Source organism: Microtus oregoni, unplaced genomic scaffold (genome assembly GCF_018167655.1).
Source record: "Microtus oregoni isolate MIOR12 unplaced genomic scaffold, Mior012 000024F_ref0000369, whole genome shotgun sequence".
Taxonomy (NCBI): domain Eukaryota; kingdom Metazoa; phylum Chordata; class Mammalia; order Rodentia; family Cricetidae; genus Microtus; species Microtus oregoni.
Genome location: NW_024543083.1, coordinates 18,724,996 through 18,744,464, shown reverse-complemented (window position 1 = coordinate 18,744,464; position 19,469 = coordinate 18,724,996). Strand labels below are relative to the sequence as shown.

The following is a 19,469-nucleotide window of genomic DNA, read 5'->3' as shown; positions in this document are numbered from 1 at the left end:
AATAAAAGAGGGCATAGTCAGATGGGGGATGGAGGAGATGAAGTTGGGTCTGCAGTCCACCAAAGGTCTTAATCGGATACTAATGAGCACAGCAAGGCCCTAAATAGTCTTTGAACATGTTAGCGCTCAGAGCACACATAGAAGCCTTCTTCAGAGGGTGACCCAGCACTCAGTCTGCTGACGCTCCTGTTACTCATGATGTCGTTTATATGTGGAAACAGCAGGAGAAAAATCAATCAGGTTCTTTTGTGTTCATCCGTTCCTGAAGGAGGAAGGGTGTGAGCTAGGCTTGCTGGCCATGATGGTGGGCAGTGACCACCCCCTTGAGGTGTTTGGTCTAGCCTTTGCTCACCAGCACATCCAATACCTTCTGCTTGTGACACCAGAGTCAGACCTAACAGCTTCCTTGTGTAGAAATTGACCCAAGGCTGTAGCCCGCAGACGCAGATGCAGTGTGAGGTTATGGGTGATCTCTGACCTCAGCGCATAGATTCTAAACAACCGGTGAAGGAAGTATACTTCCCGCCATCCTAGATTATGATAATTTTGATGTGATGATGTGATAGTTTAGATTTTTGTTTCAGTAGAAAACAGGCATTCAGTGGTATGCAAAACAAAATAGTGTGGGTGGTGGGATTGTGCAGTCATCCAAGTCCTGTGCCCTTCTGATTCAACACTGTCACTTTTGCTGAACAATCTTCAGGGTGACATCGGACAGCCAGGACCCAATGGGATCCCATCCGATGTCACGCTTATTGGGCCCACACCATCAACGTACGATCGGGATCTGTACAAGGTAAAGAGTGGCCATTCCCAGTTGACCTAGGAAAAGGGGCGTGCAAATGTCGCTTCCTTCATTTTATGTAAACAGTTGCATCCTAAGAAGAGAAAGACCTCGCTGCCAAATTGGTGGGGGGAAAAAAATCAGATTTGCCCCAGCTATCATAGGGAACTGCACGGTTCCCGCCAGGCCACAGGAGACAGTTGTGAGCAGCAGGATCTTCAGTGCTGGCAGCAAAGATGGGCCAAGGACCATCAGTACAAAAACAGAAGTGAAGAAGGGTCTATACTGCTTAGCGTGTTTGAACTGTCTTTTCCTAAGCAGAATTAGCTGAGTGTGGTCATTTGGGGGTCTTCCTAGGTGTATTCTCACACTAAGGACAGATCTGTAGCAGCCAGCATCCATCTGGGTGGTCAGAAGTGCCTGTGCTCCGTTGCTGCTCACTCAGATGGAAGAGAAAGGCTTCCAGGCACAACACAAATCACTGAAGAGTTCGTTCATCTTGTGAAAATACAAAAATAATCCTTTTTTGCGTTTGAGATTTAAAGCTCCAGCACCTAGGACTGTTATTGATTGCCACAGGAAATCGTCAAAATGGCCTGAAGTTTTGTCAAGTACTTTTTAACCTCGTATCTTAAGCCAGGATCAGTGCCTGTGCACCTCGGGTCTCAAAGGTGTAAACATTTCCCATTCCATGTTCTTCACAGGGAGAAAAGGGGAGCAGAGGAGATCAAGGGATACCAGTAAGTTCAGTGATGGAGTTCTTTCCCATGGGGATTGCTCTGCCTTCGGGGCTCCTGTCAGAATGGTGGGGTTTGCTCTGACTGGTGGGGAGTGCTCTGAACAGTGGGGTGTGCTCTGAGTAGTGGGGTGTGCTCTGAGTGGTGGGGTGTGCTTTGAACAGTGGGTTGTGCTCTGAACAGTGGGGTGTGCTCTGAACAGTGGGTTTGCTCTGAACAGTGGGTTATGCTCTGAACAGTGGGGTGTGCTCTGGTCTTAGCCCTTGGGTTCTTGGGTTCTCCTGCACTCCTCTACATGGGAAGGTATCAAGGAGACACAGTGTATTTTGTATAAAACTATTGGATATTATATAATACTATATGTCATATAACATAATTGTTATATATTATATAACATGTATAATATTACTGTAATAATACTTAGCATTATCTGATGCTGTAAGCTGAATGTGACAATGTATGGGTGAGGGGCTGGGAGGGAGACTCTGGGCCTCTCCTGGGCCGAGGAGTCGCTGCCATCTGGTTTATCCCGTCCAGTTTGACACACCTTCCTAGTTCTTCCTGTGGTGGTGACACGTGACATCCTGGATAAAGGTGATCCACACCCAGCCCTGTGCTCTCTCTGCCCCCAAATTACCTGCTCTAGCACCTGTCGCTGAGGGGCCTGAGGAGGCTGCAGAGTGTCTCGCTGGTGCAGTCAGCTCCAGACACTCCTCACCCCTCTCATTCTGTTTCTCTCTCCTAGGGCCCCCATTCAAAAGGCGAGGAAGGCATCATGGGATTCCCAGGAACACGGGTGAGCCATGTACTGTGTAGCCATGACTAGTTGGCTTGTCTTTTTAAACGGATTGTCTTTTTAAAACACTGTACCTGCCCTGGAGGTTCCTCCTGGTATGAAACTAATCTTTGTAACACACTGCAGAGAGTGTCTAGAATGAGGGTTCATGCCTGGCCACCCAAAGAGTCCAGTAAGACTGTCCCTCCGTCATGGGGAGGCTCATCTGTCGCAGGAAGGTGTCACCTTCAGAGCCACGAGCATCAACAACCATCTCAGCACCTGGGGTGGGGTGGCCACCTGTCCCGTGCTTCCAAACCCTGAAGGCAGAAGGCTGCTTGACAACTGTTGACACTGTCATGCAGCCCTCTGGGGAATCTGGTCACCTGTTCCAGACTGTTTATTGCTTGTGTTTTCTGTTCAACACAGGGTCTTCCTGGCCTTGATGGAGAAAAAGGAGTCTTCGGACAGAAAGTAAGTCTGACACACAAAACGTGAACTGTTCCAGGCCTGAAAGCTCATGTATATAACAAGTGGGATCTCAGAGAAATACATTTGTCCCAAACGCCCACTTGAGATGTCCCCTTCATTCACAGGGGTCATTTATGAAGTGACCATTCCAACTCTCAAAGCCCTTAGTGGCACATTAGCCTCCGTCTGGACTTTGCTCATCAGTCTGCTCGTTCTTCCAAAGAACCCACCGCAGGCTTTTCTCACTAGGTCCCCTCCCCTCAAAGTCATTGTCATTCATAGGTTGTCCCTCTATTTCTTTGTTCTACACATACTTTGATACTTGCTAATGTTTAACGATAACCTCATTTTCCTCCTGGGTTGTGACACCATTTTTTACTTTTTTAAAGAAAAGAAAGTGTGCGTGAGAAGGTTATTACAGGTCCAGAGAAGATTTAGCATCCGCTAAGCACACACTGGAGCAGAAGTGCACATAGAAATGTTTTTATCAGATCAAGATTTATTTTACTTATTCACGGTTTTTGTTGTCCACCTGCCTCGGAGTCCAGCTCCATCCTGTCACCCACAGCAGACAGCCCTGGAGTCTGGCGTTAGATCCGTGGCAGCCTCCAGGGTCATGGGACCTAGCATGCTCGTAACTTGGCACAAAGAAATAAGTACATTTGTGCCATGTTGTTCCATGTTTCACCCATGTAGAGGTCACCCCACTTCCACACACATGCACCACATTTACTCACCCCAGGATACCGCTGTGCCTCCAGTCAGCTTGCAGTCAGCACCAGGTACACACACAGGGTCCCATGGCTGGTGTTTCTACCCCGCTCTCCTGTCAGTGCTCAGAGAGCAGCCTCAGAACGCCAGCTCCCCGTCAATCCCGTTCAGATTGCCACAGCAGGTGTGTGTGTGTGTGACACTGTGGAGCTCAGAGGCTGAGCAAAGACTGAAGAGTCATGTGGCTCGTCTGGGACAGCAGGTAGCCTTGCCCCCCTGGCGTCGTGGCTGACGTCCACGGCTCTAGCTATTGGCTAAGTCTGGCACTGACCATGTACCATGGAGACCAATGTCATGGCTGTTCTCATTTCTTCTCATTGCTGACCCTAAACTCAGGCTGGTGGCCTCGCCCTAACTACACCCAACTTCCTATCACATCGGTTCTTGCTAAGAATGTGTTTCCCAGAGGTAACACACCAGAAGCAATAGCTGTTCCCCTACTCCCTAACCAAGGCCAGAATGCCGCTCGCCTAAAGATGGCAATAAGACCATGTAGAGGTGACTAAAGCAGACACCGCACCCAAAACCCAATGGACCATGTAGAGGTGTCTACAGCAGACACCGCACCCAAAACCCAATGGACTCAGAGCCAGTGCATCGCTGAGGCGGGTGGGTGACATGTCACTCTTCACGGAAACACAAAGGAGCTGCCGTGTCTAAAACTGTGGCTCAGCACAGTTGCCCCTGGACTAGAGGTCCATGAAGACTAGAACACTAGACACAGCCCAGCAAGCCCTGGCTGCTGGTCCCCTGGCTGCTACTGTTCCTCAGGCACACGTATGATAGACGTGCCCATCCAGCTTTCTCTCTGTAGCTTGGGAAGAAACAGACATCTGTGCTTAAATGGGTCAGAGGAAGAAATAGTTTACCCAACTGAAAAAATAGGGAAATCGGCAGACATACACAAATGACTCAGCGTGCTGCGTGTTAGTGCAAACCACAGCATCCAACTGGTCCAGCTGCTGCCTCCGCATGAGATTCCCAGATGTGCTGAAGCTGTTGGCCTTAAGAGCCAGAACCCAAGGCAGCTCTCAGGAGCCGCTGTGGACAGCGACCCATTAAAGCAGTGTGAGAGAGAAGGAGTAAGCAGAGAAAGCCATGTGTCTCAGGAAGCCCCTGCCTCCCTGCGAGAACAAAGAACCATCTGCACATGCCTCTGCACGGACACATGGACACAGGCACAAGGACACATGGACATGGACACCTAGCAAACTAAACAGCTCCAGCCAGGGAACAGAGAGATAGCTTCCGCGTTTGCTATGTTACATTTTCTGAAAATGTGGCGATTGTTTCCCTCGTTTGGGGAGACCCGTTTAGTGACAGCAGAGTCTTCTCTATAGAGTGTGCTCATGGAGACCTGGTCTCCTGGATCCATGCACTAACACCGTCCTTGTGCAGTATGGATGTGCAGCACAGGAAAAAGACATCCCCGTGTAGGCAGGGCTACTGGACTGCAACAGAACCATTCTCCAGGCATCACATCCACCAGGTGTGACTTTCCAGCTATGTGGGAGTCACAAACAGGCAGCAAAGCTGTGCCCACAGGCTAGGCATTCTGGGGCATCCCGCAGCCCTCTCAGACTAAGCCCAGATGAAGTCTTTCCCCTCAAGGCCCCCAAGTTGGATTGCATTAACCCTTGTTCTTTGTGCCACGGGTCTGAAGAAAGATCTAGAAAAACCAGAATGACGTGGAAACACATCTAGACCCATAAGACAGCAGCCTTCTTTCTGTTCAGCATTGGAGGAAACCTTCCCTAGAATCCTAGCTGTGAGCGTTTCCTGACAGTACACTTCTGCCAGCTACTGAGGACCTCTGCCTACGAGCCTTCTTGGTGCTCAGCATTCTTTCTTGAGCATAAATTCAACCACTCTTTTGAATTCAGCCCCACCTAGCGTGGAAGGCCAAGAGTCTACCACAGCCCTGCAAAAGGAAAAGATTAAAAAAAAAATCAGACAGTGTTAGTCCATCAAGCAACATGTGAGCTCCTGGGCTTGAAAATCTATAAAGTAACTCGACAGGCAGGCCCATTTTTACCTCGCCCTGGCATGGCTTGGAGACTTTGCCATACGTGGTCATTTGCAAGAGGGACTAGCTGCTCAGAAAGCTCCACATACCAGCTTCCTCGTCGATGGGAACTTGAGGGCACTGGAGACCAAATTAGTATTAAGGATTTCTTAATGAAAAGAGACATTCCAAATCAAGAGGCTCAGGGATTCTGTTTGGTGGCAACTGGAATTTTTCAAAACTCATCATGGAGAGAGAGTTTAACTAATGGATCAGATGTGACCCAACTGAATAGGTGTGACCCCACTGATGGGATGCTGTGACCTCACAGACCAGATGTGACCCCACAGACCAGGTGTGACCTCATAGACCAGATATGACCCCACAGACCAGGTGTGACCCCACTGATCAGGTGTGATCCTACAGATAAGGTGTGACCCCCACTGATCAGATGTGACCCAACTGAACAGGTGTGACCCCACTGATGGGATGATGTAACCTCACTCAGGTCAGGTGTAACCACATTGATCAGGTGTGACCTCACTGATCAGTCAAGAAATTGCTAGCAAGGCAACTAGCTCTTCTCCTCTAAAGTGAGGACAGAGGAAGCATGGCTGTCACCGCAGGTAGAGACAGGTCCTACACAATCTCTTGCTCACTTGGAGGCTGGGCGGGGAATGGAAGGGCAAGGGACCGTATTACATAGTACCATGAGGCCAGAAGCACAAACCACCCAATATTCTCAACACCAACCACCAAAAAAAAAAAAAATACTAAGAAAACCTAAGGGGAGGGCACTGGAAGATGTCTCAGTGGTTAAGAGCACTTGCTGCTCTCACAGAGGACCTGGACTCTGCTCCCAACACCCACTTGGTCATTTACCACCATCTGTAACCCTAGTCCAGGGTTTGACCCCCTCTTCTGACATCACAGGCACCAATCACTTGCACGGCAGACATGCATACGTGTAGACAAAGTACTCGTGCGCATGAAATCAATCTGGAAACGAAATTAAGGTGCAGAGGGAGGAAAGGCTGTCAGGGCTGCTGGGAACGGAAAGAGAATCGACAGACACTAGTGCCACATCTGGACTCTGGCTCTTGGGTCAAGCAAAGCAGCTATAAAGACATTTGTGCACCCAACACAAGGGAGTTGACAGTACACGGGGGTGGGGGGCATAAGGGGGTGCTTGGTGTCTCCATTGGCTATGCTAGTGGAAGTGGCATGGGCTTGATTTCTGGAGGTCCCCCTGAAGCTGGAGATAACAAGCCCCTATCTTTCTTGCAGGGAAGCAGAGGCTTGGATGGTTTCCAAGGTCCCAGCGGACCCCGAGGGCCCAAGGTAACTCATGTCTCTCTTTCTGGTGATATCCTGCTCCTCACCCAAGCAGCATGGGCAGAGGACATGAGCGGTGGCTGTTAATGTGATCCCGCAGAGTGAGGGGACTGTGTGCTGCCTGCACCCAATCCGAAGGGAAGCTTGAGACTGGATTTGAGCAGAAAGATGAGGGGTGCCTCCAGCTACTGATGGAGAATGGAACTTGTAGTTAACCATAAGGGCTGGGCGGGAAGATCAAGGGAGGTGATCCAGGGTAGCTATGAGGGGGGACCCAGCCTTATGGGTGACCATTTCTGCTAGAGCATGTGTCTGGGGAGAGCAGGGAAGTGTGTGGGTGTATCTGGAGTCTACAGAGCAGATGGTGTTGGGCGTCCCTGCAGCTCCATGCTGCCCCCCTCCCCAGATGGTTCAGATGTCAACACTGTGAAGGTCTGAGTCTCAAAACCATAGCAGTCTCCCAGCCACTTCCGGCATCCCTCCCCTGGCAAGGACTTTGCAAGGAGATCCACACATGCTGTGCTGGTCCCTTTTATGTCTGCCTGGTGGCTGGGATGCAGGAACTCCCCACTGTCACATGGTAGAGATGTTGCCATGGGGACGGTCCAGGTTGGATGATAGTAAGAAAACATGCCCTGTTAAACCAGTTCCACGTTCTGCCCACTCCTGGGCAATATGTAAATTAAGAGACTCCGGAAAGCTAGACTCACAGTGTCTTCTTTCCCCCAGGGAGAACGTGGAGAACAAGGCCCCCCGGGACCCCCTGTCTACTCGCCCCATCCATCTCTGGCAAAAGGTTGGTACAACAGTTTCTATGCATGATGTGGCCTCACACAGACCCTCTTCTCTCGGGAACAAAGTCATAAACTCTCCAGACAGATTTCTAAGTGAAACAAAATGAAGGTGTTCAGAACACAAGCTTCAGAGACAGCCCAGTGCCCCTGGGGGCTCCAAGGTGTCATTAGAAACAGTCACTTTGGTTCTGCCTGACAACACTCGCTACTGTCCAGATCATCTGTCAGCGAAGGCATTTCTGCATTTCCAGGAGAGCCACGGGTTCTGTTTTTTAACACCTAGAATGCCACTGAGTCTTCTCAGATCAGTTTGTGATGGAGGAAGGTCATTGGTTAAAAAAATAAAGAAACTGCTTGGCTGGCCCTCATAGGTTAGAACACAGGTGGGTGGAGAAAACAGAACAGAATTATGGGAGGAAGAGGAAGTGAGCTCAGACTCCACAGCTCTCCTCTCGGGGGCAGACGCCTCAGAGAGACACCATGCTCCCGGCTCCTGGGCAGACACACGCGATGAAGCTCCGACCTAGGATAGACGTAGGCTAGAATCTTCCCGGTAAGCGCACCTAGCTGTGCTACATAGAATATTAGAAATGGGCTAGTCCAGGTGCGAGAGTTAGCCTAGAAGAGACTAGATAGAAATGGGCCAAGCAGTGTTTAAATTAATACAGTTTGTGTGTGTTGTTATTTCGGGCATAAGCTAGCCATGTAGGTGGCCGGGGTGCTGGGGACGCAGCTCCGCCTCCGCTCTTATTACTAGAAGTTTGCTCTCCCCTGAAACCTCCGAGGGTCTCTGACATCCTCTATGATGTTCTGTATTTATCAGAATCTTACCCGGCTAGGCTGTAAATTAGAGTCCTCTGTATCTGCAGCATTTGAGCTTCACCTGCCTCTTTCTGTGTTCAGGGTACTCACCGGGAAGTGGGTGCCTGCAGTGACCTGTGATGACAGACTCCTTGCTCTGGTGGAGGCTTGTTCCTGGACAATGGTTCTCATTGCAAGGGATCTGTCTTGGTTGCAGGTGCCAGAGGTGACCCAGGATTCCCAGGGGCTCATGGGGAACCAGGAAGTCGAGGCGAGCCTGGAGACCCTGGCCCCATGGGGCCCCAAGGTCCATCTGTTGGAGATGAAGGTAATAGAGTTTTGTAGCATCAGAAGGTACCTGGCCTTAGGTGTGGACATGGACCAGTAGGCTTTGCTGGCCACATGGCCTTCCTGTGGCTCCATCCTTCCTTCTCATGGAGTAGCCTCAGCTACTGCTGAGCTGAAGGGCACCAGCGAGGTTAGACTGTGACTCTGGTGGGTGATTGGTGTGGTCTGGTCCCTGGATGGAAGAAGCAGGATGCTGTCCAATGTTGTCAGCAAATGGTCATAGTTCCAGGGTTGTGAAAGTGGACAAGCTGTGAAGAAACATACTAAGGTCATCACTGGTTCATGACACTTGTCCCTGATGGTGGTCCCCTGTGACACAGAAGCTAACGCAACATTTAAATATCAGAACACTCACCTACTGTGAACACTCTTGGGTTTCAGATTCGATGAGAGGCCTTCCAGGGGAGATGGGACCAAAAGGCTTTTCAGGAGAACCAGGCCGCCCAGCACAATATCCAGGTCCACCAGGAGCTGATGGAAAACCAGGTCTCCAAGGAGCCCCTGGGCCTGCAGGTGCACCTGGACCAGACGGTAAGTGACTGGTGTTCATCCTGAGCCTAATCAAGCTGGGTATCATCCAGGGTTTTCTTTTAAATGTTTTTGAGTTGATTCAGTAGGCCCATGGATGAGGATGTGGCGGGCACTGCCAGGGTCCACACCGGAACCATGACAACAGACAGCTGTTGCCTCTCAGCTTGTAGAGAAGCAGGAATCCCACAGTTTTCACACAGTGTGCTGTGGCTGCAGGAAGTTCAGCAGGGAATCTAAGGTGCTATGTCTGAAATCACTGTGCCCAGGTCTCTGCAGGTATCTCCTGTCTTAACTCAGCTCTTCTGTGCTTCAGCATCTTACAGCCATCAGCATCTCTGCCACTGCAAAGCCAAAGTCGCAGGAAAGATAGCTGCCAAAAGGAATGGCGGCCACTGGTCAAGGGAGACAGGAGACCCAGAGAGCCTGGGTAGATAAGGATCTAGTAGACGAGGATGAAGGTTTGGACCAGCCTGCCACCCCACAGCAGCAGAGCTGGTCCCTGGGTCAGCCAGGATGACTCTATAGTAGCTGGGATGGTCCCCAAGTCTGCCAAGGTACATTCTCAGGTTGTGATGGTGTATGCTGTCCTTATGTTGAGAACGCTCTGTCTACTGAGGAGTCATACATGTACCGTAGTTTGGAGCTGGACATCCACAAAAGCCATCTTCTCAGCTGTAGCATTTAGTTATACGTTTGATGTTGATGATGACCTCATGGGAATGTTTCATCTCCCGGAGATTAGCTTATGAAGCACTGGTTAGAAATAAGAGGTCATTCTCTTTTTCTGGGTGACATTGACTCAAATGTAGGCTCTTCTTTCCTAAATGATTTCAACTCTCTGATCACTCCAGCCATCTCTCCTGAAGCCTTCCCTTCAGGGGCAGGGCATCTCCTCAAGTCCTCCCCTCAGGGTGCAGGGCATCTCCTCAAGTCCTCCCTTCAGGGGCAAGGCATCTTCTCGAGTTCTCTCCTCATGGGCAGGACATCTCCTCGAGTCCTCCCTTCAGGGCCAGGACATCTCCCGAGTCCCCCCTCAGGTCCAGGGCATCTCCTCGAGTCCTCCCTTCTGGGCCAGGGCATCCCATTTGCTAATAGACAGTGTTAGGTTTTAACTTAAACTTCAAGTTCAGAGGCTGATGTTTTCATTGCTTTGGGAAAGTCCTTCTCTATGTCATCTCCAGAAGGAAAATTGCTGGCAGTGTTTCTTCCATAGAAAGAATTACTTATATAAAACAGGTATATAGAAAGCCAGTCACTTCTGCTTCCGCTTCACCTTCTACAGGAACATTTTAACTTGCTCTGAGTGTGCTTGTCCAGTTTTCTTTCGTATGGAAGATAAACACATTCGCTCAAGAAGTTTTGAATATTCGCTCCTTGGTTGATGTATTTGAGCAAAGCTATCTTTACTGTTTTCTATTACACAGAAAGTAGTATGCATGATGCAAGTTTTGCTTGTTAATGTTGAAGGAAACTATTTATTGGTGACATATGAATTTCTATGAGCCTGCCTTTCCTGTGTGCAGCATCTGTAGGGCTTCCCTCACATGTGTCAAAAGCATTAAAACGTGCCGTGAGTGAAGACACTGTCCCGGCCACTCCGTCCTGCCATGAGCGTACTCTGTCTTCGTGCGTAAATTCGGCTCACTAGTGGTTTCCATTATCACTGACATAGATAAACTAGCATGAGTAAACAGTTGTCTGGCATGGGTTATCAGCTGATAAGGGAATGCATACAGAAAATGGACGGGTGTAAGAAAGTTTGTCAGCTGAAAAATGTCAGGGCATCCCCCTTCAGCCCTTCCTGAGTTGTTTCCTCTGTGAGATACATTGTTACCATCTGCTTTTCTAGCAACCTTGTTTATAAAAAGTAGCCAACCATTGGCTTTAGTGGTGTGTCTCCCAACTTAGTATCCACCTTGTAACTTAGCACCCGGACTCCCACAGAGTTCAACCTTTCTCAGCACTGAGCTTTTTGGAGTCTTTGCTCAGGAACTGCATTTGGTCCTATTTCATAGGCTATGGCTGCTGGAAGCCAGGATGCTTAGTCATTCACGCTAGAATAAGAGCAAACCTGGATGCCAGCTTCCTTTGAGGTGAAAGGCTCTGCTGGCACCATTGATTGACTGAATCAGCTGTTGGCTTCTTTGTGGAAGTCCTGCTGAGGTCTCACACATTCCAAAGAACATGTTTGAAATTATGAATGGATTAAATAGAGAGAAACATCCCAGGTGAAAGACATGGCTCTCTTATGCCTTGGTGAAGACCTTACTACTTCCCAAGGGCATCCCTCTTTGTCCTAGATGACAGGTCTCTAGTTGTAAATGGCAACATTTCTAAAGTCCGGGCGATGAATCCTCTACTTACATCTGCTTTTCTCCTCGCCTGTCAAGAGAGCTGGAAGCTTTAGGTTAGAGCCCAATCTAGACCTGAGCAGCTCCTGGAGGGGTCACAGGCTTCTCTTCTCTCCCCTTCCATGAGGTCTGTCCACTGTTCTCATCTCCCTGGACACTTTGTAGTGCCCCCTTCCTTGCAGCTCTCTCTTGCAATGCCTCGCCCCCATCTCTCGTCACTGATGGAGCCCCTGAAATTCTCTCTGGTCCCTTCTATCCCCATTGTGCCTAGATAAACTCTCCAATGGGAATAGAGCTCTGTGCAAACATAGCCACTCCCGCTCTGTGCTCTGAGTTACAAACATGAAACTTCTGACTGGAAACAGCCCACACTGGGTCTCAGGAATACCTAGTCTCAGAACGCCCAGAGTAGAGCTGCAGGTCTCCACCCTCCCGCTCTCCTTCCTGGCCGACATGTCCCCTGGTGTCCTGGCTCCTCCATAGCCTCAGAGCTTGAGCCAGGACCCAGGAGTCTCTGGGCACCTCACACTCCACACTGGATCCACAGTGTGGGCTGCAGCCTCTTTCCTTAGAACTCTTTCATGACCTCCTTTGCCCTTTGGAATAAAAGCCCAAGAGGGTCCCATCCCCTCCTCCGTGCCAGCACCCCTCCGTGTACCCTTTACATACCCTCTGGTCATGACTCTCTACTGTCAAGGGGTCATTTGGTCACGCTGTCCCATCTGTGGATCCTCCTCCAGCTCCCTGCCTGGCCAGGTCCCTCTGTCAGCTGCAGTTCATGTCACGTGCTCAGAAAGCTCCTGGACACCACTAGTTCTAAATCAGCCACCCCGATGCCCTCTCCGGTGCTGGCTAGAATCTGAAAATCCACATTTCTTTGCTGATTGGGTTAGTTTAGCTCCTGCATCTCAGCTGTCAGCTTGGGGCAGCTCCTGGCTTGCTGCCTGGCATAGCTCAAGTGCCATCTCATGGTGGGTGAATGAATTGATGGACGAATGGGTGAGTGGGGCTATGTTAGAGGCACAGCCTGGTCAGATTGCTCAGAGCAATGCTCACTAGCCTCTCCAACCCTCCACTTCCCCAGAAGCTCTCTCACTCACCATCCCTCTGCCCTTGTCCAAGAGCATGAGCCTCTGAAGTTGCTGCTTTAGCATCCTTTCCACTTCCTGTACAGCCACAAGCATCTTCCTTCTTAATGATACTTGTTGGAGCTAGGAGCACCAGTACATTCAACAGGGATGAGATTTGGTGGCTCGCACCTGTAATCCTGGCACTTGAGAGGCTGAGACAGGGGTCACCATAAGTTCAGGGCCAACCTGGGCTACAGAGTAAGACAATGAGGAGCATAGGAGACCATGCTCAGCTCAGCTGCCCTGCCAAGCCATGCTCGCCTGAAATGCAGCCTGGTGTCCACCACCAGATGGTGGTCTTTCCCAAGGCCTCACACAGTTGTGTACCCTTAGTCTCACCTGTTTAATTAATGGAGCCCTGCTGTGATTCCTCCGACCCTTGGTGAGGAAGGGAAGGCTGGGGTCAAGATCATCAGGGAAGTCAGCCATGCCTAGTACCAGTTAGTCAGAAGGATTCCCATTAGTTACCATGAGCCCACGTTTGCATGTCTACATGTGTGTTCATGTGTGCTTGGAGAAACTTTAGGACAGGTGAGAAGCTCCACTGAGGACAGAGTGGAGAGCTGGCTTTATCTTAATTCTTGTGGGTTTCTTCCCTTTGTGGAGGGAGAAGAAGGATGTATGGCCATCTTGAAATTCCAGTTACATGCCTGAAAACCAAATTCTCTGTCTGGACTAAGTGTTTCTCAGAAGGAAAGACATTGGTCTGGACACGGATGGAAACGCTAGATTTGCAAATTCTAGTCTCTGGTCCGCCCTGAGGGCTGTGTTGGTGCGGAACCGGAGCTCCAGGCACCTGAGGTAGGCTTGGCTGAGAGCCTGTGCTGGACCTGATGCCGTCTCTCATGGATGCTCTTGTCTGTACATTTTCTCCTAGGTTTCCTGTTTGGCCTAAAAGGATCAGAAGGAAGAGTGGGCTACCCCGGGCCTTCTGGTTTCCCAGGAACTCGAGGGCAGAAAGGCTGGAAAGGTGAGGAAGGGTGGAAAGGATGCCCAGGTGGGGAGGTCGGGATGACGGCACAGTCTGGCCCTCACGGCACCTTACCTTACAGACTGACCCTGCCCACACCCTTCGTTCTTTCTCTGAAGGTAAAGTTTGGGCATTCTGGTCTGAAATTGGAAATTCTCCAAAATCTAAATTTTCTTCAAACCAACATGACCCAGCAGGTGGCCGCCATATGTTGGGTCACAGTCAAAACAGCTGTACCAAAGCTGTTGGATAAAGCTAACTTTGGTGTCTAGGTCACATGGAACACCTCATATTCTAATGAAAGTCTCCACCTAGACACCTCACCACATATCTGCAGACACTACAGAATGAAGATAGTCTGAAGCCAGGCGTGGTGGTACACACCTTCAATCCCAGGACTCAGTGTCTAACCTGCGTGATCATATCCCATCAACCCTCCTCCCCTGTTCCCTCCCTCTGTCATCCCAAGTCCCATTTAATAAACACATCTCTCTCCCATTCACTACAGGTGAAGCTGGAGACTGCCAGTGTGACCAGTTCATCGGGGGTCTTCCAGGATTGCCAGGACCCAAGGGTTTTCCTGGTGTCAATGGGGAGCTGGGAAAGAAAGGGGACCAAGGGGAACCAGGCGTGCATGGTATCCCTGGGTTCCCAGGATTCAAGGTGAGGAAACAGCAGCCCCTGCTGAGGCTGTTCAGACCCTTCACTCACACACCAGTGTGCCTGCTTTTTCAAAAGTCATGTGCTTTTTGAGACTTTCCTCTGTTGGAAGCCAGCCCCTCATCCTCTCAGGGTTAGACGTGAGGTTGCCACAGGCCCTAGACTCCACTTCCAGACTGCAGGAGGGAACTGCAGTTCCATGTCTCCTCAAGTGTAGGCCCTGTGTGTGAAGACTCATTATAGATGAGTCTTTTTTTTTTTTAATAGTAACAACCCAAATGTCCACTGTGTGTAAGTGGGAGAGCAAAATGTGCATAGCCACCCTTTGGAATGCCCCTCTGCAAGGGTGGAGCACTGGCCACACCACTGGGCAGATACATATGCACACACACACACACACACCAGAGAGAGAGACAGCCTCACCGTGTCTCCCAATCTGGCCTTCCATCCCTGGCAAATCCTCCCAGTTCAGCCTCCCGTGTTCTGGGATGACAGGCAGGTAGCACCACAGCTGACTGTCCTCTCACTTAACTTTTGAGCGATAGGGGAAAATAATCTGGAGGCACCTGGCCAGGGACAATGTCAGCAATCCAACCAAGCGTGAAAGGGAACCTAAGTCACACAATAACAGAAACTCTGTTTCATCTCAGTGCAAAAGACTATGCCAGTCTGATCACAAATTTGAGGCTAGCCTAGGCTACGTAAGGAAGATCCTGTTAAGCAAACACACACACACACACACACACACACACGCATGCATGCATGCATGCACGTGCATATGCATGCACGTTCCCAAGACAGTACCCCCTCTAAGTATTGTTCAGAAAAGAGCATGAAGGAAAAGCCATACACTCCGTCCTGAAAAATCAAGTCAACTGTTCAGCTGACTCATTCCTGGTAGGCAAGTGGGTCCCAGGTGGTACCTCTGAAATCTACAAATAACCCAAGTATGCCTGCTCCACACCTGTGCACACACACCAGCGGGATTTTCTCTAACAGCCTCTGGTTGTGTTTGTTGTTCTGAATTTAATTGTACATCTGTATGTACAACTCTGTGTAAGAGGATCCTCTAGGATGGGGTGTGTGTGTGTGTGTGTGAGAGAGAGAGAGAGGGGGGGGATGGATAAGTGGCTGGAAGGATGGGTGGGTGGGCGAATGGATATAAATGGATGGTTGGTTAACCAGATGATTGGTAGGAATGCCTGGAATGGTGATCATAGCTCTGTGGTCATAGCTGGTTATCTGATTGTCTGGTTGGATGGATGGATGGATGGATGGATGGATGGAAACGTGTGTGTGTACCGCACACCAGAAGGGTTTCCCTTCTCTGCCGAGACCTAACTCAGTAGACCGAGTTCCCATGGAATCCTCTAGCATAAGGTGATCCACAAGTGCGTGCAACATTCCGTTTCATTAATCTAACACCCAGGAGTCCAAAAATTCATACAAGTAGTTAACCACAATATACTGCAAAGTGATGCCTCATGCACAGAAGCCCAATCCCGGACCGTTTCTACCCTGTGGAACCACATGCATGCAGTACCCACAGAGGCCAGGAGAGGGCATTGGATCCCCTGGAACTGTAGTTAGAGATGGTTGTGAGCTGTCATGCCCGGCCTAGGAATTGAATCTGAGTTCTCTGCAAGAGCAGCAAGTGCTCTTAACCCTCTCTCTAGCCTCATAAATGATCATTCTTGCCCTCTGTCCTGGAAGGTTTTTTTTTTAAACCTCTTTAGATTCTAGCAATTATAGTTATGAGTGAAGCTACCTTGTGTCCTAGTCCCAGGTCAGGGCTTCTCAGTTATTAAGAATCCAGACTGGGTCCTTTTTGAGCTCCAGATCACATTCAGAGCTTGGGCATCTGAAAACCCATCTGTCCACCAGCTCCTGTCCATGCCCACCGAAGACGCTGGCTCGTGCATTGTTCTCTGAGCGTAGAGATTCTAGGTTTTCCCTCTCTGTCCGCCCAGAGCTACTTTTGTTAATTCTCACTATGAAAAGGTCTGTTTTGCAGCTCCGCTGTCCACAGAACCAAGCTAGCCCACCACTGGGAGGGCACTGCGGCTGGTGACCCCCTTCCCAAAGCCCAGATGCCTTGTTCCGGCATTGTGGAGAGCTCTTTCGAGCAGATGCCGTGTTCCGGCATTGTGGAGAGCTCTTTCGAGCAGACAACCACCCACAAACTGTATAGCGTAAGATCCTCTAACAGCTGAAGACGGAAGAGACAGCCATGTATTTCTGTCCACAGGGAGCCCCAGGCCTCACTGGACTTCCGGGACCCAAGGGAATCAAGGGAGACTCCAGAACAGTAACCACCAAAGGTTAGTTCTCCGTGACTGAGCCCTTCCTGGCTCAGTTAGCAATCTGGGGGTCCTGGGATGGGTAGATTCACATGCAATTCTTTCCCAGGTGAGCGAGGACAGCCAGGTATCCCTGGTGTCCACGGGATGAAAGGTGATGACGGTGTCCCAGGACGTGATGGGCTGGATGGATTCCCTGGCCTTCCCGGTCCTCCGGTAAGCAGTCGCCATGGTGTGAGCGGTCCATTCTCTCATCAGGACCTCCATGTTCTTTACACTTTGCGGGGTCACGGCCTTGGCGCTGGCGCTCACCCAACCCCATGCTCACAATAGGTTCATTCTGCTTTAGTCAGCAGACATCGTGTTTTAAAGACTAGTGACTGAAGGGCCCAGATATTGAGCCCGGACTGAATGAATGAATGAATGAATGAAGCCCGGAGGAGAGAGATAAATACCCGTCATGGTCTACTATAGAACAAGACCCATGTGTTGTCAGGGAAGGGTCTTCCTGCTCTGTCCCCAGAGCAGATCTTGGAGAGCTAATCTCCCTCAGTGTTCACAAACCTTGCTTGCTGTAGCCAGAAGCTAAGGACAAAATGTCCACCTGCAGAAAACCCATTGGCTTGCCCCGACACACACACACCATCCACCTGAGTCTAGCCGGTCCACTCCCTGATCTCTGGTGGCCCTGTAAAATGTTTTGTTAGCGCCACAAATACTAGAGCAGCTAAAATATGGATGCACCGAGGCTTTGAGGGCCCTGCAAACAGAAAGAGAGCTTGGCCCAGTATCCATCCCATAATACTCTCTTCCCTTGAAATGCAAAGGAGAAAGGTGATGTCATGGGCAGGGTGGCTCCTCAGCGTCTGCCTATCTGCCATCAGAAGTCCCCTTTCATCCATGGCTCTGCAGGCATGCTGGGACAAGCAGCATCTCTTTAGTTGTATATAGCACTGACTCTGGAGCCCTGCTGGGGGCTACCACGTGAGCATTGCCCCTCCCCACTACCCAGAGCTCACCACTCCCTACCTCTGTCCCTTCATGGCCCACGCAGGTGTCCCCACCTGGCTGGTATCATCACCACAGACAGGGCATTCCACTGACAGGACCCTAACCTGTCTTCTTTCCAATCCTGTAATATTGCCTCTTATTCTAAGAGCACATGGCTCCTCCTCCTCCAACTAGCTCACTTCCATGTCATGATGTGCTGTCCCTCGTGAACAGCAGACATGTCACACGCTAATCCTAATAGACTGGATGCTGATCCCTGTGCCCATGGTCCTGAATATAAATACGTCTCTCCCCAACCAACCCTCCATTGTGCTGATTGGTGAGGCTATAAATCTAACTTCAACTCGGTCACCTGTATAGGCATCTTCCTCCCAGTTGTCCTCAACCTATGGCCCAGAAGCCCAGCGAAATGGGGAAGGGAAATTGGGAAGCCATAGCTGCCCCTGATGTCTGTATGCGTTTGAAGGTAACTGGGATTCTATTACAGGGCGATGGCATCAAAGGCCCTCCTGGAGATGCAGGTCTCCCTGGCCTGCCCGGAACCAAGGGCTTTCCAGGAGAAATGGGTCCTCCAGGACAGGGCTTACCAGGCCCGAAAGGCGAGCGTGGTTTCCCTGGAGATGCTGGGTTGCCAGGACTTCCAGGCTTTGATGGTCCTCCAGGTCCCCCAGGAACACCAGGACAGTTAGGTATGAAGGAGCCCTGCCCTCATCCTCCTGCCTGGGACAGTCAGCGTGGCTGTGTTGCCTGTTCTAGACCATACGTGTGTGCCTGGGGAACCAGGCAGCAGCATCATACACCACGTCTGTTCCCAGCACATGGGACAGATGTGCACTGCAGGCTCCTCGGGACCACCGTCTTTTCTGCTAGGTGGCTGGGAGGAAGAGCTTCTTTGGGCAAATGAGGTGACCCATGCCCAAGCTGCTTGGCACCGCACGCACAAATACATGCTCAGACAGACACCTGCGCACTGGGTAAGCCAATGACTTTCATTGGGTCTAACCTTGCCTCCTTCTTCGTGTCTCTCCAGACTGCGACACGGGTGTGAAAAGGCCTATTGGAGATGGCCAGCAAGTGATCGTGCAGCCAGGTACAGTGATGGAGACCAGAAGTCTCTAGACTGTTACCACTCTGGGCAGTATAAAGTGTGGGACTCAATGGCCAGTGCCCCATGGGAGCCTGGCCTGTGTTCTCATGCAGATGGGCAAGGACTCCTAGAACAGACATGCTCACAAGATGTCTGTCTTCAGTAGAGGACTCTCAGCAGAGAGGCCAGCTGGGCATTATCAGCCTGGGTGTCTTAGTCAGTGTTCTATTGCTGTGAAGAGACACCATGACCAAGGCAACCCTTAGAAGGGAAAGCATTTAACTGAGGGCTTGCTTGCGGTTTCAGAGATTTAGTCCATTTTCATCATGGCGGGGAGCATGGGCGCACACAGGCAGACATGGTGCTGGAGAAATAACCGAGAGTCCTAAATTCAGATCCGCAGGCAGCAGGAAGAGCTTTTGAAACCCCAAAGCCCACCCCCAGTGGCACACTTCCTCCAGTGCTGCCACACACACTTCAACAAGAGCGCACCTCCTAATTCTCCCTCTCAAGCAGTGACCATCCCTAATGACCACGCATTAAACATAGGAGCCTATGGGGCCATTCCTGTTTAAACCGCAACACTATGTTTAACTTTGTGCCTGCTC

At 50.4% G+C, this 19,469-nt stretch overlaps 1 protein-coding gene across 1 annotated transcript in view; it reads left to right on the top strand.

Annotated features, from left to right (window-relative positions):
- The window catches only part of Col4a2 (collagen type IV alpha 2 chain), a 136,651-nt gene that overhangs the window by 96,538 nt on the left and 20,644 nt on the right, over positions 1-19,469 (top strand). The window contains exons 13-26 of the mRNA XM_041673760.1: positions 704-796; positions 1,489-1,524; positions 2,267-2,317; positions 2,726-2,770; positions 6,831-6,884; positions 7,608-7,674; positions 8,691-8,801; positions 9,203-9,352; positions 13,711-13,803; positions 14,312-14,466; positions 16,712-16,784; positions 16,873-16,979; positions 18,262-18,463; positions 18,805-18,864. Coding sequence (XP_041529694.1) covers positions 704-796; positions 1,489-1,524; positions 2,267-2,317; positions 2,726-2,770; positions 6,831-6,884; positions 7,608-7,674; positions 8,691-8,801; positions 9,203-9,352; positions 13,711-13,803; positions 14,312-14,466; positions 16,712-16,784; positions 16,873-16,979; positions 18,262-18,463; positions 18,805-18,864 — 1,297 coding nt within the window. The remainder of the gene's footprint in view (positions 1-703; positions 797-1,488; positions 1,525-2,266; positions 2,318-2,725; positions 2,771-6,830; positions 6,885-7,607; positions 7,675-8,690; positions 8,802-9,202; positions 9,353-13,710; positions 13,804-14,311; positions 14,467-16,711; positions 16,785-16,872; positions 16,980-18,261; positions 18,464-18,804; positions 18,865-19,469) is intronic.